Source organism: Phaethon aethereus (genome assembly GCF_964289735.1).
Source record: "Phaethon aethereus genome assembly, contig: HAP1_SCAFFOLD_372, whole genome shotgun sequence".
Taxonomy (NCBI): Eukaryota; Metazoa; Chordata; class Aves; order Phaethontiformes; family Phaethontidae; genus Phaethon; species Phaethon aethereus.
This window is the reverse complement of record NW_028113786.1, coordinates 75809-91865: the sequence shown is the minus strand read 5'-3', so window position 1 is coordinate 91865 and position 16057 is coordinate 75809. Positions and strand designations below refer to the sequence as shown.

The following is a 16057-nucleotide window of genomic DNA, read 5'->3' as shown; positions in this document are numbered from 1 at the left end:
ACCCTGGGTCCATATGCTGAGAAGTATTTGTCCTCGTCATCATAGTATGGAATAACGTAAGAGTCGTCACTCGCCAGATTTCGAAGATCGATGCCTTCCCTGATCTGAGTACATCCGTAAATACTGCCACCCAAATATGCTCCATACAGCAACACCACAAGTAGCTTGATCCACACATTTGTAAAAAAAGGACCGTAATACTTCCTAAAGAATATGCTCATTGGATGTTCACTTTCTGGCTCTTTGGCTTCTAGCTGAGCTGACTCCCTAGAACAGTTGCCTATACAGCAAGCATTGTACAAGCAGGACTTCTGAGCCTGATCTTTATCTACTCCCACAGGCATACAAGTTAGCCAGTGTCGGTTTCCTTGCTCCCTTTTATGATTTAATACAATAATTGCGCCAAAGAAGGTCATGGTATATACATAGCAGAAGACAAAAGCAGTGCCTGTATAGAGGCAAAATGACCTCACGGATGGAAAAGCAGTCCAGGTGCCAATGAAGAAGGCCAGAACATCTGTGAGAGTGGTGATGGTCACAGAAAGCGCTGCTTCTGCGTACGTCTCGGCCAACCGAGATTTAACATCGGATTTCTCTTTTTTTCTTGAACTTTGCTCCCAGGAAGCGATCATGATGAACATGTCATCAACACCAACTCCTGCAGGAAGAGAAACAGTTAACGCTGCATTGCAAATGCCAGCTTCCAATAACACCCAACAAAAGTACAAAAGTAATGGCCCATCTGTGACAAGTGTGTTGTATCTGCTGTCCAGGTGTCCAGTGATGGCGATTACATAGATGTAAATACATTGCTTATTCTGATGCTCAAGTATCCTTATCGTTAGAAGTGTCCCCCACTACCTCTGGAATCTCTTCTTCGTCACTGCGGCAAATTAGACCACTAATTTCTTGCTCTGCCTTCAGCAGACAAGGAGAGCAGTTGCTTCCACATGGGAGAACAGTGGTGCCAGTTCTCCAGTGGTTTGCTTTTTTATGCTCTTTGCTCTCCCCTCACCTTCTCTCCAGTTTACTTTCAAGCATTTATTCATTATTTACTATTCATTCATCTTCACATTTATACTGATGCGCCTGCATATATTACCCATCAGAGTCCTGGGAAACCCTGCCAGGAAGACCGGGTCCTGGGCTAGAGTTTTTGCTAAGACCCAAGAGTAAGTGAGCCGAAGTTCAGAAAGGTAGAGCCAATGTGCTGCTCTCAGCTCTGCTAGCTCTCGAGATTTTAATCACAGACCTTTCACTGTTTTGCCAATGTTACTGTATCAAGGGCTCTTCTATTCCCTGAAAATTAATCACACAACAAAGGGAAGCAAGACCCCATGAACAGAGGAGCAAGCAAAAATTGTACAGCTAAGCGTAAAAGAATACACGAAATCACTACCTGCTGCCTGAACAGGCAACTGCCAGTAAAGAGGCAAAGATCAATTATTTGTAAAACTGGCCAGCTGTCTTGATCAAAGGCATTCAGGGAAAGCAGCAGTACAGTGCTAGTCGATGGTTTAATTGAGAAAACAGAAAATGCATTTAATTTCCCAATGATGTCAGGGAAAAGTTCCAAGCATTTCAACGGGTATGATCGATTCACAGCAAGTTTGATAAACTGGAGAAATGCTAATTTAATTGCTTTCAGAATTATAGCAAGTTAATGAACAAAGCCCTCCACTTCAGAAACAAACAAATAAACAAAAAAGCACTGCACAAATATAAAAAGGGGTACAGCTGAACATAACGGCTGATATAGCTAGATAAACCAAACCTGGAGTTACCCTACTATGTCTGGCTTTAAAAATACGGCAAATCAGAAGCTGCTCTAAATGAAGTGCAGCTATCCCTCCTGAGCAAGACAGTGTCCAGGAAAAAGGTGGACCAGACAGGGGCTGTATTATCTCTTTGATATTAATCTGTTTGCATACTTGAATATTCAACACTATGGAAGACAGCACAGTGACAGTCCTAAGGAATAAAGGACCGTTAAAAAATAACAACAAAATCAACTATCTTCCATGTATGTGGAAGTACAAGGAACAATCAACTTAAAAATATCAGGGAAGCCTCAAAAGTTCTTGAGAGAACAGTTTCCTGTTTAATCCTCAAGAAGTTCTTAAGAACATTTGCCAGGAGTGGTTTAGTTAGATCCTGCCTTGCAGCAGGGAGGGCGACCTCATGAGGCTCCTTCCAGGCTCCACCTTCTATCATTTTGATGAGATGGTGTTCTTAAAAGAGCCGCTTCTAGCATACCGGGATTAAGTAGCAATGTCAGTGCTCAGCCCTGCCACTCATGCCTATTCCTTCTCATTGTGAAGGAGAGTTTGAAAATGTTACCTGAAGAGGCTGTAATAAACCAACCATGTAAACCCACTAACCAAAAAAAGAAAACACACAGAATTGTTATTCTAGAAAAGACTCATGATTTTTAACCAGGCCTATGACTCTCAAATGCTTGGGACTGCCTCTTGGATCTCCGAAGATCAGCCAGGAACAGGATAAGCAGCATGCCAAAAGGTAATACTGGATGGCAGCGAGCCAGGCTGCTTCCGGAAAGCAAGCAGGCTTCAAAGCAGTTCATCTAACGTACTGATAATTTGTTTGCTTTAATGCAAGGAAGACAAAAGTCTAACGTTATAAAGATCTGAAGAGACTGGCTTAAGCCCTTTTCCAGATATAAAAAAGGGGCTTTCTGAAATGTAAAGCCTCTGCAGTTGATGAGCAAACATCAAACAAATGCATTGGAATTATGCAGGAAACAAAGAAACAATGTGTGCCCTAAGGAGCATTTGCATTAGACACCTAGTATGATGCACAGCCTCTATCAAGCCAGGAGTTCCGTGTACTTTCCTCAGCACGAGGCCAAGGCCAAGAAAATATCACATGAGTTTATCATATAGGAGAGCAGATAAGGATTTAAAAGCAGTAATTTATTTGCAGCAACATTATCTAATGGTATTTGGAAAGTTCAGCACTGGCTGTGGAGCAGTCTGTGCAACTGTGATGCAAAGATACCTCCTCGCGGTTTTGTGGGGGGGGAGCTGGTTGCACGAATGGTGCATCACTTCAGTTGTACAGCTAAATGAGACTGTTTACTCCGTAGTCATTATATTGCAGAGGAAATTTCACATCTTAGCAAAACGAGACGGATTTCTTATTTGAAATTACAGACAGTCCTGCTCATTGCTTAAGCCATATTCAGGACCAATTTTACCTGACCAACGACTACACTTTGAAAATGGGGTGCAAAAACTTGCGGTAACTTGCTTCCTATATTCACCTGGTAATACAGGTACTGGTTTAAGTTAGTGTTAGTGTAGCACGAGCTGCACACTGGACACAGGTTCCACGGTGCTGCTGTTGAGCTACCCTGAGGCTGACTAACAGCAGAGAAGTAGGGAGCTCTCACTGGACTGCAAAAAGAGGTGGTCAAGAGGTGGATGGTTTGGGAAGACCTCTGCACCTCCTTCAATTGCTGACAAATTCAGCAGTCCCATAGGAAAGTACTAACAACTGTTTTGGGGTAGACAAACTAGCTAGAGCTAATGATGTATGTCAATGCTTATAGTATGCCTATAGAAAACAGCAGGGGATGAGATAGGGGAATGTGGTGAACCCTGTTGAGCTCACCTCAAGTATTAGCACTAGTTAAACAGATGATTAATCAGCATGGTGAAACTACCAGAAGTGCTAACCTTACCACCCTCTCATTTCTGGTTTTCATGCCGTAACAGTGGAACTAGAGCAGGCATCGTTTTCTGGGAAAAGCTGGCCTTCCACCAGAGCCCAGCTCCAGTCCCGGAGCGGGTTTGCCAAGCTGAGCGGCTCAGCCGCCTGCAGGAGCTCAGAGGAGGCTGCAGCTCCAAGTGTCTCCTCCCCTCACTGCAGGATGGAACTGCGTGTGATGTGATGCTCGTATCATAAGAGAGTAACACGTCAGGTTGGTTTTACTCCACTTTAGTCTTCGTATCTGAAGACGACTCGCTTTTTCTACTTACCTAGAATAAGAAATGGTGCATTTGCTACAGTGACCACAAACGGCACTCCACAGAAGAGCATCAGTCCAAAGCTGCTTAATACAGCTAAACCGGCAGAAAGCACTCCACAGGATGCAAGCCAGACATTATTTCTTATACAGCTCAGTCTGAAAATATTTTAAGGAATATCTTAGTTATATGTCAAATATTTCACCAAGGCATTTGGCATGACAAGTGAACATTCTGCATAGTAACCTGTCTGTGCAGAGAACTCTTGATGAAAGCTGCTATTTGCAGGAGAGCTCCCAGCTGCCAGCATTGGACTAGATTAATTTATATAGGAGGGGCCAAACACTTTATTACTACTAGCCAGCTACACACTTAAGAGTAAAGATGGGTACTGATCTTTGCATCAATAACAAAAGAGCTGGCAAAATAAAGACACGTAAGCTCTACCAGTGAGAGGCTAGATTTAGGGTGACCCCAAAAATGATGAATTTTTAGAAGCTCTTTCCTTTTACATGGGTTCTTGGCGTGGCATATCAGTGTAGTATGGAAGAATCTCCCAGGCAGTAAGTGCTGTGTACGGAAGCTTTCTCAGCAGACTGATTGGCTACCAGCCATTTGCCAAGACGCCCCTAAGGGCTGGCTCAAGGATTGCCCGCGAAATGCTCCTAGTGGGAGACTTCGCACCACACTGAGGGGGTAGAGAGTTGCCTCTTGCCTGATTAGTAATATTTTCCAGGCTGTACACCATTTCCGAACTTTAAGAGAACCTCTCGCTTCCAAGACAAGAAGCACGTGTTGGTGGAACCGCCCTTGCTCTGTCTGCACTCACAAACGACTGAGACAGCCGATACCCAGAAACTGTGTAGCCTAATGGGCATGATGCTTGCTGCAAGCGCTAAACCAGTAAGACCACCTCCGAGTAGAACTTTGATTCTCAAGCACACAAAAGCACACAAACAGTGCCATATGTTTGTCAAACGTACAATGGTTCACCTTCCACCAGCACAAAGAAAGGGCAGGCCAAGTTCTTTGTGGACAGCAGGTAAGGCTCAGACTCTACTAGCAAGCAGAAAGCCTGAAGCCGTACTCAGACTTGCAGTAACCTATGAAGCCAATGCTCATTCGCCTGTATCTTAACTGAGCAGGTGGCAGAAAAAAGGTGCAAATGGATCTTAACATGGTGTACTCCCTCCCCTGCTTCCTTCCCCTTTTTAACTGATCTTTACAAAAGAATTAGTATCTTGCAGGCAGGATGAGGATAGAAGCTATGAATGAAACAAGGAAGCAGCAGAACAACCTTAGCAATAGCACCACTTCTTCTTTCCCTCCCCGCAAAGGATGACTTTTCTGTTTGACTTTTGCGCATCTTTTCGGCGACTATCTCCACTGGGTATGCCACGTTGTGCTGGTTAAGTTTTATTCAACAGAAGTGCTGGTGCAGAATTCTGCTGCTGCCAGGACGGCTAGATCACACTTCTGGCCCCCTTCCTAGCCCGCACAGGGCAAAGTAGAACCCCTTCACAATTAATAGTGTTTACTTTGGCATAGCGTTTTTCAGTGCCAAAGCTATAGCACCTGAGACCTCTTAAAAAGATAAAGAGTAGGGGGTTGTTTCAGTTGTTTAAATAGTTCCAAAACCATCAGCTACAAGAATGATCCTTATGAGGTGGGGACTACAGAAATGACTGATGGCTTCAAAGAACAGATGAATGGATACTAGCATTCAAGCTGTGAATGCCTGAATGGAATGCTTGTTCAGGCATTCACCTAGTACTCATCATGAACCCCATTTAAGCAGTTGGGAAATAAGCACAAGTAGGAGAGAAACAGCAAAGACATTTTGACTATTCTCAAACGTCCCGTGAAGCCTGCAGCTTCAAGAACGACTTCGCTTTGCAAGAGCAGAATCCAATTTAGGCAAGGTAAAGATGAGCGGAAGGCACTCCTCATTGATCCATAGCTTAGAAGACATTTTACCTTAGGCAAGAGACGATTGAAAAGGTTATTGTCAAGAAATACGTTATGGAGAAGAGTGGGACCACGCTCTTGGTATTTCCTTCAAACTCTTGTTGTCTGGACAGCGAAGTAAAGTAAGTCACCTGCCATTAAAACCACAAGGAAAGAAAAGATGAAGCGCTTCTACTCTTCTTCTTGGTCTTTATACACACGCACAGGCAATGCTAAACATCATGTTGGCACTCGCACATTTCCATGGCCCTTGCAACCCCCAGACGAGCCGCCTGCACCAAGCCGAGGCCAAGAACGGTGCCTTGCATGCGCAGCGCGAAGCGGACGACACTGGAAGCATTGCTCGGAGAGCTGCAGCCAAACCTAGAGGCCGGCCCCCACCTTCTCCCTCCACCACCTCCCTTCTGGCGATGGGGCAGCCCGGGCGCTTCGGGCCTCGGCGGCCCCCGCACGGCCGTACCCGCCGCTGCGTTACCTGAATGGAGTTGAAGTTCAGATTCGACGGAATGTCCTGCAGGAAGCTTTCCAGCCACCGCCGGCTCTCCGCCGCGTGGCCGTCCTCCCGCAGGTAATACACCAGCTTCAGGGCCCGCGCCGACACCATCCGCCCGCCGGCGCCCGTCTGCACGCCGCCCAGCGCGGTGCCCAGGAAGACGCCGTCGTTGACGGGGAAGGTGAGGTTCTCCAGGGCGCCGGGCCCTGCAGCGCCCAGCAGCGGCAGCAGCGGGTTGGGGCTGGCGCAGGCGCTGCCTCTGCGAGCGCAGAGCTGCTCGTAGCCGCTGCCGCGCACCGCCGCGTCCAGCTGCAGCACGTCGTCCCGCGCCGGCGGGGCCAGGACCGAGTTGCCTTCCACCGCCACGGCGATGAGGGCGGCGTAGGCGCCCTCGGTGGGCAGCCGCGGGGCGGAGAAGCGCTCCGAGTCGTTAGTGGGGAAGTGCTGCCGCACGAAGTCGCGCTCGGCCTTGGCGGGCCCCCACGTCGGCGTGAACTGTCCCTCGATGTCGTTCGCCTGCCGCTGCGGCAGGAAGAGGAAGCCGGCGCCTAGCCCGCCCGACAGCAGCAGCGGCACCAGCACGAAGGGCCAGGGGCAGGCGGCCACGCCGCGCCCCAGCCCTGCGAAAAGCCGCCTCAGCGGCCGCTCCACGCAGTCGGTGTTGCGGCAGGAGCAGCCCTCCACGGGGCGCCGCGGCTCCGCCATGGGCGAGGCCGGGCCACGGGCTGCCGGCGGCAGCTCTCCCGCCACAGGCGCGCCTCACGCCGGGGCCCGGGCTCTTGCTGCGCGGGAGGAGAGCCGCCTTATTACGCCCGGGGCCGCGGAGGGAATGAGCGGTCCTCAGCAGCGCGGTCAGGGCCGTCCCGGCGGCGGCCGCGCCCTCCCCGACCGTGACTCACCGGGGCTTCCGCCGCCTCCCCGGGACGGGCAGGCGGGGGCAGGCGGGGACACGAGGCTCCCCCCGCCGCGCCGCGCCGCGTCCCCACCCCCGTGTCCCCTGCCGGCTTCGGCCGCCTGCCCGGCGGGCCGTGGCCGTGCCCCCGCGCCGAGGAGCCCGGTCGTGCCGAGGCCTCGGTGCCGTTACAGCGCCCGCCGTCCGATTCTGCCCCCGTGCAGGCCGGCTCCCGCGGAGGAAGCTGCAGGCGCGGCTTAGCCAGGCACGGCCCTGCGGCGCTTTCCTCGAGCAGCCGCGGGGCGCGGCCGCGATGGCCTCTCGTATCCCGTGGTAATGGTGTTTCGAACCGCTCTCCCAGCCCCCAGCTGCTACCTGTGCCCCTCGGTTCCTGCCCCAGTCAGCTGCCGTGGCTGTCTCTGAAGCTATGCCAAAAGCCAGGGTCTGCAAAACAATCTGCACCGAAGCAAAGTGCCCTTTTGCACAGAAGAGCGTGAGGCAGGGGCGCTCTCCTCTCTCTGGGGCCATCAGTGCCGTGTTGCTTGACGGCTGTTGGAGCGGCTTGCTCGTGCTGACAGGGAGTCCTGCCAGGCAGGTGCCTTCACTGCGCCCTTTCCTCTTGCTCAGGTGCTTCCCTGGCCCTCGTTTACCATCACAGCGTAATCCTGCAAAAAGAAAGTGACTTTCTGTGTGTGTAATGAGCGGAACAAACTCACTGGGGAGTCAGGTGAGTGTTGGGCCTGTTGCAAGGGGAAGAGTGAGGTAGGGCAGGAGGAAGGAGCACAGCTGGCAGCAAGACTGTGTCATGCCCAGTTGTCTCATGGAAGACCACGCATAGTGGAGAGCTGGGATTACAAGGAATTGTGGAGTTTGTGTTTGGGGTCTTGAGCTCCCTATAGTAGACAGAGAAGATTAATGTGATTTTGGGTGTGTGAACAGAGAACAAGCTCGGGGAAGGGACTTCCACGGGGTACAACGGACTCAATTAGACAGTTACAGTATTAAATCCAGATCTAGCTTCCATATTGTAAGGAAGAGGCTGCAAAATGAAGAAGTGAGGGATCAGGTGTAGTGATCCTGAGCAGGAGACCATCGGATATCGAGGAGTTAAGAGACGACATGGCAGCGAGCCTGTGCCATGCTGCGTGCCCAGCATGGCCCCCGGCCTGTGTGGTGCCGCAGCAATCCCTTGCCTGCGGGATGACCGCAGCCAGGCTGTGGTGACAAAGGAGCCTGCAGGCAGCATCCACTTGGTACCGGCGATTAGGCAACCAGGGTTCTTTTTCTTTACTGTTTTCCCTGAATCTGCTTGAATCGTTACTTCATCACTAAGGATTATTCTCCTGCCTGGGAGCAGAACCTAGGAAGTGACGGTTTACGTACATCTTGCTGTGTTTGCTCTCTCAGTAAACACGTTTACACAACAGGAGAGTGAGAGCTGAAAAACTAGAAGACTTTGAAACAACGTTTAGTGGCTGCACTGGGCAAGCCACAACAATCTCAGCGGTGTGGTACGCCAGAGCTTTGTGCAGTAACAATGATAGAAAGCATCTTTTCAAGTCCAAAAAATACCTTGCAGCTGGGTGTCCTGGACACTGGTAGTGACAGTGGCTTGAGTGCCCTCTGGCTGAGGAGAACATTTAGCTCTGATGTGACACTTTTGAGAGGTGTCTAGCCAAGTAGCTAATACGTCCCAGACAGGCACCACTTCTTCCTGCCCTCCTTTGAAAGAAGCAACTGTCTCCTCTTCTGCCACCACTTGCGAAGAAAAGTTGTGGCTATTTCTTCTCTCTTGTCCTAAGGAGACAGGCTTGCCACCTGCGAGCACAAAGCAGCCAGCTGGGCTCTGAGCAGGGTTACAGATCTCCCAGTGTGCCCAGCATTTAGCACAGGCTGGATCCTGGTGAAGGTACGTCAGTTCTGAATTTCTCTGTGGGAGAAAGGCTCTGTCCTGTAGTTCGTAACTTGTCAAAATCAAAGTTTTTTAATGAATCAGACGCCAAACTGTAGCATCTCCCTCATTCTGGTCTCGGTTTCCTTGAATGGACTGACATCATGTTATCGGAAGAGCTCTTCATGTAGGAGGAATCTTTCCTCAGAAAATGAGGGATAAGCTATTTGATGTCATGTGGACACTTGATGAATTCTTGTCAAAGAGTTACCCAACTGGATAAGCTTCTCTTACATGGAGATAACTCCAGAGAAAAATAGACCTGTGTCAGGGAATAAAGTACAGAGATAAACCTATCCCCATAGCCAGACACTAAGACAACTTCTAGGATAACCTGGGAGTGGACCAGGTTGTGGATGATCCACTGACATTGCAGCAGACATGAAGAGACAGTGTCCAACTAAATGCTTTCACTGTAAGAAACAGCTGTAAAGGATTACCGACTTTTTAAAGCTTAACAAGGCAGAAAATGAAAATTGACCACTTGTCATAGCCAATTTCTTTCTGTCTCCTCAGAAGCTGGAGACGAGCTCTGGTAGTGATCAGGAAGTAGGAAATGGCCTGGTAGCAGGAGCTACCCAGTCAAGGTACTCGGTATGTTGCGCACAGGTAGGTGCCTTTAGGTTAACTCTTTCTGAGGCTTGGCTTATGGCATGGAAAGATGGCTCCAGCAACTCTCAATTCAGAATAGTCTTCAACCAGGAGGTATGTGCCAGGCTTCTCTTCACGAATCTGGATTCTTGTCCTTATTTCTCGGCCTAGTCATACATTTTATATTACCTTCTGATAGGATGAAACTTGAACTATTCCTTGGGGCATTGGAACTGGGTTACAGGACTCCCAGCAAGTCCTGCTTCTCCTGTGTTTGTGGATGAAGGCAAAAACCAAACTCTCTTCTCACGTTTACGTTGTGTTTACTGGATCTAAGACTATTCAAGATGAAGAGGAAACTGAGCACAGATCTCACTTTCAATGGGCAAGAGGTTTCTGCTAGGCTAGTAGATGGAAAACCAGGTGATACTGCCACCTTTTGCTGCCAGGCTTTACAAAGAAAGTTCTCTTCCTTTCATAATACAGTTGGTGTTTGTTGGGTGTATGCTGTGGTTAATAGGATCTCTTCAAGGAGACTTCACATAGTTTGCGTTTCCCAGTGGCTTAGAAGGGATTTGGAGGCCGGATTCCAAGTCCTGATGGTTCTCTGGGTGTGTGCTCAGAACCGTTGGGCTTAGATCCAGGTATTTTCAAAGACAAAAAGATAGGACATAGGAGGATTTGAACTTCCTAGTTAGAACGCTATCTTTGATGTTTAAACTGCCTTATGATGTATGTTGGCTGTAATCTTTTTCTCAATAGTGGAAACATAATTAAATCTGATTTTTGTGTGAATTTGCGTAGCTGACAACTACAAGTTGAAAGAACCTCATGAGAACTATGACAAAATGCAGATGTGATTTCATTGTGTGGATGCAAGGCACTGCCAGTGTCTTTTCTGTGGAATGCCCAGAGACACTTCGAAGTGAGGTTCCAGTGAATTACAGTTCGGGAATATTGCCACAGGCGTAAATATTCACAATGCGACATTTCTTTATGATTCCCAGTGCTAGGGAAATGGTGACAAGCAAAGAAGACATATACCTGACATGCCAGGAAGAGAGCTGAGAGGGACAGCTGGGCTATTCCTGCCTGCGTCTCCACAAGATCTGTGGGGACCCATAAATGCAATCAATTTTTAATATGCCCAGTGGCCTCATCTCTAGATGGTGTCAGAATGTGCCTAACACAGGTACATCGTCCACTTCAGGCCCACATAAACCAGTCAAGAGCAGCTGTGAGAAACCAACAGACAAACAAACAAACAAGCAGAGTTCATTCAGGTGGCCGAGTTGCCTCCCTGTTGTGCAGCACCCACGGTCAGGCCATTTCCCAGGAGGGCAGGAGCTGTGGGTTCAAACCCACCCACAAACCGAGGTGCCAGAACCTTCTCTCTTCCACAGCAGGACCGACCGAGCAGCACAGAGGCATTTGTACCCTGCAAGAAGCAAGGAGAGAGAAGAAGGAGAATTCAGCCCAGATCTCCCTCAGGCACAGCTCAGGAAGGCTGGCAGATGCAGACAAGGCTTTGGTCATGGCTCGAATGTCTCAGTGGCTCCGTAGGGCTGAACCAGCTCCTAGCTGAAGAGACAGCAGGGTAGAGAGCGCAAATGCAATTTCCAGCCTGTGGGAGTTTCTGCCCAGTGCTTTGCAATTAAGAAACAACGTATGCCTGGCTGGTGAAGACTCCTCACTTCACCACCTTTTTTTGCCTGAAACCTCTTTTTCAGTTTGCCTCCTCAGCCTTCATTTCCCTCTATTTAGAACAGGACCCATCTATCTCCTGCCCTAGCTGTGCTTGCCTGTCTTTTTTGCTCACAAACTCAATGTAGAATACTTACTTATTTTGAAGGGTAAACTGTGCTCAGTAATGCAGAGACAAACGTGTTTTGGTCTTTGTATTCCTGTGTCTTCCAGACATTTGCTGAGACCGGAAGGGATGCAAACAATTTTGTAGAATCACTGAATCATTTGGGTGGGAAAGGCCCTCTGGCACTCACCTCATCTGGGCCCCCCTCAGAGAAGGGCTGGCGTGGGCACTAGGCCAGGTTGCTCAGCTCTTTGTCCGGCAGAGTTTGGAGTATCTCCAAGGGTGGGGACTCCAGAGCCTCTGGGCAACCTGTTACAGCGTTTGACTACCTTCGTCGTGCCTTTTTCGCCCTCATAAGAGGCAAGCCTTTGGTAGCGGGGCTGCAGGGAAGGCCTGCGTGAGGAAAGGCCAGAGGCTGCTCTGAGCCGGTCACAGCCGGTTCCAGCTGGCTCCAGGAGACCCACTGCACGGCTGAGCCCATCTTCAGGGGAGTCCGTGCCACCTCTGTGAAAACATCTTAAAGCAAGGGTGGTAAACAGCCAGCAAAAGGAGAAACAAGGCCAGAGGAGGAGGAGAAGCAGGAATAAAGGCCATGCTGAAGCAGGAAGGAGGGAAGAAAGAAGACCAGGCCTCGGCAGGGGCTGGAGCCAAGGGGGTGCTTGAGCAGGAGCTGAGAGGTGCAGCCTGGAAGGGGCTGCGGCCAGTGAAGGAGCCACCATGGAGATGCTGGTCCCAGTCTGCTGTGCGACCCGCTGCCGTAACAAAGGGGCTGAGCGTAGCGTGTGGTGAGGGCACTGAAAAGCAAAAGGGGCAGGGGGGAAAGGTGTCTGAAGGGAAGCAGGGGTGTTTTTCCTAAGGGTTGGTTGGTTGCTTTCAGTCGTCTTTGATACCAGAATCGGTAATAAATAGATTGTTAATTAGCTAATAAATTACATTCATGGATATTCCCTGAATGAGTAAACAGTTTTTGCCTGGGACAATATCTCGCTGGAATTTCTCTTGATACAACTTGTGACAGTTGGTCCTTGTCCTTTCCCAGCACGTGTCTGAGAACAGTCTGGCTCTGTCTTCTCTGCACCTTCCCCCTGCACAGCTGAAGACAGCAAAAAGATCCTCCCCACCCATGGGCTTCTCCAGACTGAATCCAGCTGTCTTGGCCTGGTACGTTGTGTGCTCCAGGACCCAGCCATCACAGTGGCCCTTCACTGGTCTCACTCCAGTAAGCTGATATCTCTTTTGTGCTTCGGAGCCCAACCTTGGGCACAGCACTGCCAATGAGGTCTCGTGCTGGATGGAGGAAGAGAATCACTTCCCTTGACGTACCGGCTACACTCTTCAGTCAGCCCGCTCTAATCGGCCAGTGTCACCACAAGGTTGTGTTGTTGACGCATGTTCATACACTGCTGACTCATGCTTAGTTGTCTGGGTGGCGAGTATAGCCTTAAAATAAAATTAATGTGTAAATTCTTATGAAATAAGGTGGCGGAGATGCCAGTGAACTCAGCACTCTCTAGTTTCTCAGCTGCATGAGTATTTGTTTCCAAGCGTGCGTTAATGAAAATGCCTGTCTGCTCTGTGTTTCATAGGCAGAAAATATCTCTGTGATTTCTGTCCTTTCAAGAAATCCCTGTAGCCTAAAGTAACTTCCATATGCAACTGCAAAGATCTTTTAGAATCTTGTTACTTGAAATAGAATGCCATGAGATAGCATCTCATATGAGTCTTCCTGCTTTCTTGAAAACATTGTCAGAAATTCCAGCTTATTTGTTCCATTGTTTGGACCGTTTCGCTTACAAACAAGAAAAGACAATTTTTCTTTGCTTTGATTTATTTTACGTTATGTTACTGTTGTTCTTTAACTACCTTTTATTTCTGAGCTGTCTGCTGTCATAAATAATCGGGGAGACTGGAATGTCATAATTCCTTGTAAAGTAAAATGAATTTAACAGTATCACAGAACTGTTCAGGTTGGAGAGACATCTGGAGATCGAGTCCAACCTGCCCCGCAGAAGGGTCAACTGCAGCAGGTTGCTCAGGGCATGGCCCTGTCCGGTTTTGAACATCTTCGGAGATGGATACTCCACAGTGTGTCTGGGCAACTTGTTCCAGTAGCTGACAACCCTCACTGTAAAAAAGTTTTGATTTGATTCTTGCAACTATAGGGGCAGTCCAGAAGATGTGTAAAACCTCCTGTGAATGCCAGTACGGCCCGGATTGTCTCTCAGGAAGCTCAGGACTGAATTGCTCCTGTTTGTCTATTGTAATAAAGTCTTTGAGCTCAGTGGTAGACTCCAGCTCTGTGGTGAAGTGCGACACAACCAAATATCAGAAAGCGCTGTGTTTTTTAATTTCAAAATGTGGAGCTTTGTGCTTACACCAGGGATGGATGTTTGTAGTTTCAAATTCTGAGTCAGAGCAGAGAGGGCTTTGTTCGACCCCTCTCTTTGGACTGCCGGGACAGAGAGGCATTTCTGTATCCAGGCTGCCCATGGGAGGAAGTGCTTTGCCAATTGAGTGAGAGGCACTGGAGTGGACTCTGGAATACAAAAAATGACATCAAGAAGTCTTTTATCCCATTCCTTCCACCATAATGCAGCATCAGGTATGCCTGTGCCATTTCTGAGGGAAATTTGATGAACCTGTTCTTTACAGTGCCCAGCATACTACCTGACTATAACAGGGAACTTGTCTCCCATCCTATCCTATCCTATCCTATCCTATCCTATCCTATCCTATCCTATCCTATCCTATCCTATCCTATCCTATCCTATGGCTATTCTGTTCTTTCCCTCTATCGGGATGAGGCAGGAGTGCCCTGTGGGCTCCCTATCTACTGCCTCTATTTGCATGCATGCCTGGGTGAAGCAACAGGACTTTGCTACCTGTGCTAGGCAGTGACAGCACATGGCCCTGAGGTTATGTGACTGCAGAGGACTGTGAAACGCAGCGCTTCAAACTCCTGTATCCAAAGCGAGCAGTCTAATTGCCAAGCTGTGGACTATCAGCTGGGAGATGTGTGCCCTCTGTGCCCTCGCTAGCCAGCATGCAAGAACGAACCGCATTTCATGGGGCCTTCAGGAAAATGCCCACAAAAGAATGATGGGGGTGGCCTGGTGATGAGGTCAGCCAGATGGAACGTGAATTCCTGGTTTCCTCCAGGGCGACTTATCTGTTTGGAATCTACGATTCTGTAGAAAACCCAGAAGTTATTCTGGCACCAGGACCCGGAACTAGCAGGTGTTTATTCTTGTTGAAGGTCTGCTCTTCCTTGCTTTGGGAATGCACAGTGACCCTGTGAAACGGCCAACTGCAGAGCGCTGGCAGGATGAGTGGCTGCTGCTCCTCTGCTTGATGATGAGACTGTTTTTTGCGGTGAATATGGTAACCTTCGGCATTATGTAGGTGGGGGCAATGTCAACACAGAGGCAGCCGTGTTGTGCAAAAAGCCATCGCTGCCTTACACGATGTCTCCGAGCTGCCAATACGTGTTAGGCATGTTCTGAGGCCATGTCAGTGTGAGGCTCTTGAGGAATTTCTATGTTCATCTGAGTTTTCTTTTTTATTTTTCGGAAGAATGAAATTGCATAAGTTTTTTAACTGTCTGGGTCATGGACCTTTTCTATGGAACCTTGGAGTGACAGACAGAACTTCAGCTTATCAGTGTAGGATACGAAAAAGGCAAGGGTGAGCTGCCAGATTTTATTAATGTAGCTCCAGGAATATTTCTCTTCAAGCTGACATAAATAAAATTTCCTGTCTCCACTGTGATTTCAGAACCATGAGTTTTTCCATGAGGACTGCTCTAAATTATACTTCTAAAACCCGGGAATGCTATGAGTAAAATGTAACATGAGGCTACTGAAGAACCTAATTGACTTTTGTATGTGTACTTCCTTGTAAAAGGTCCATAAAATTTCACTTTCCTTTATGCCTATTGTCCTGCTTTCAGCCAGAGTAGAGTTAATTTTCTTCATAGAAGTTAGTGTGAAGCTACGTTTTGGATTTGGGATAAGAAAACGTTGATAACGTGCTGATGTTTTGAGTTGTTGCTAAGTAGTCAAGGACATTCCAGCTTCTCGTGCTGGCCTGCTAGCAACAAGGCTTGGGGTGCATGGGAAGCTGGGAAGGAATACAGCCAGGACAACTGACCCAGGCTGGCCAAGGAGATATTCCATACCATATGATGTCATGCTCAGTATATAAAGCTGGGGAAAGAAGAAGGAAGGGATGGAGGGACGTTCGGAGTGATGGTGTCTGTTTTCCCAAGAAACCCTGCTTCCCTTGAGATGGCTGAACACCTACCTGCCCATGGGGAGTAGTGAATGGATTCCTTGTTTTGCTTTGCTTGTGTGCTTGGCTTTTA

General features: G+C 48.7%; 1 protein-coding gene across 1 annotated transcript; it reads right to left on the bottom strand.

Annotated features, from left to right (window-relative positions):
- Window positions 1-5: 5 nt before the first annotated feature.
- Window positions 6-7640, bottom strand: LOC309416549 (patched domain-containing protein 3-like; the record flags this gene model as incomplete). The annotated part of the gene is made up of 4 exons (XM_082016089.1): window positions 6433-7640; window positions 5967-6088; window positions 4002-4147; window positions 6-658 (listed from the first exon to the last, which is right to left on the bottom strand). Coding segments are annotated over exons 1-4 (1644 nt in total), but the record flags the coding sequence as incomplete, so codon positions are not given.
- Window positions 7641-16057: the final 8417 nt, after the last annotated feature.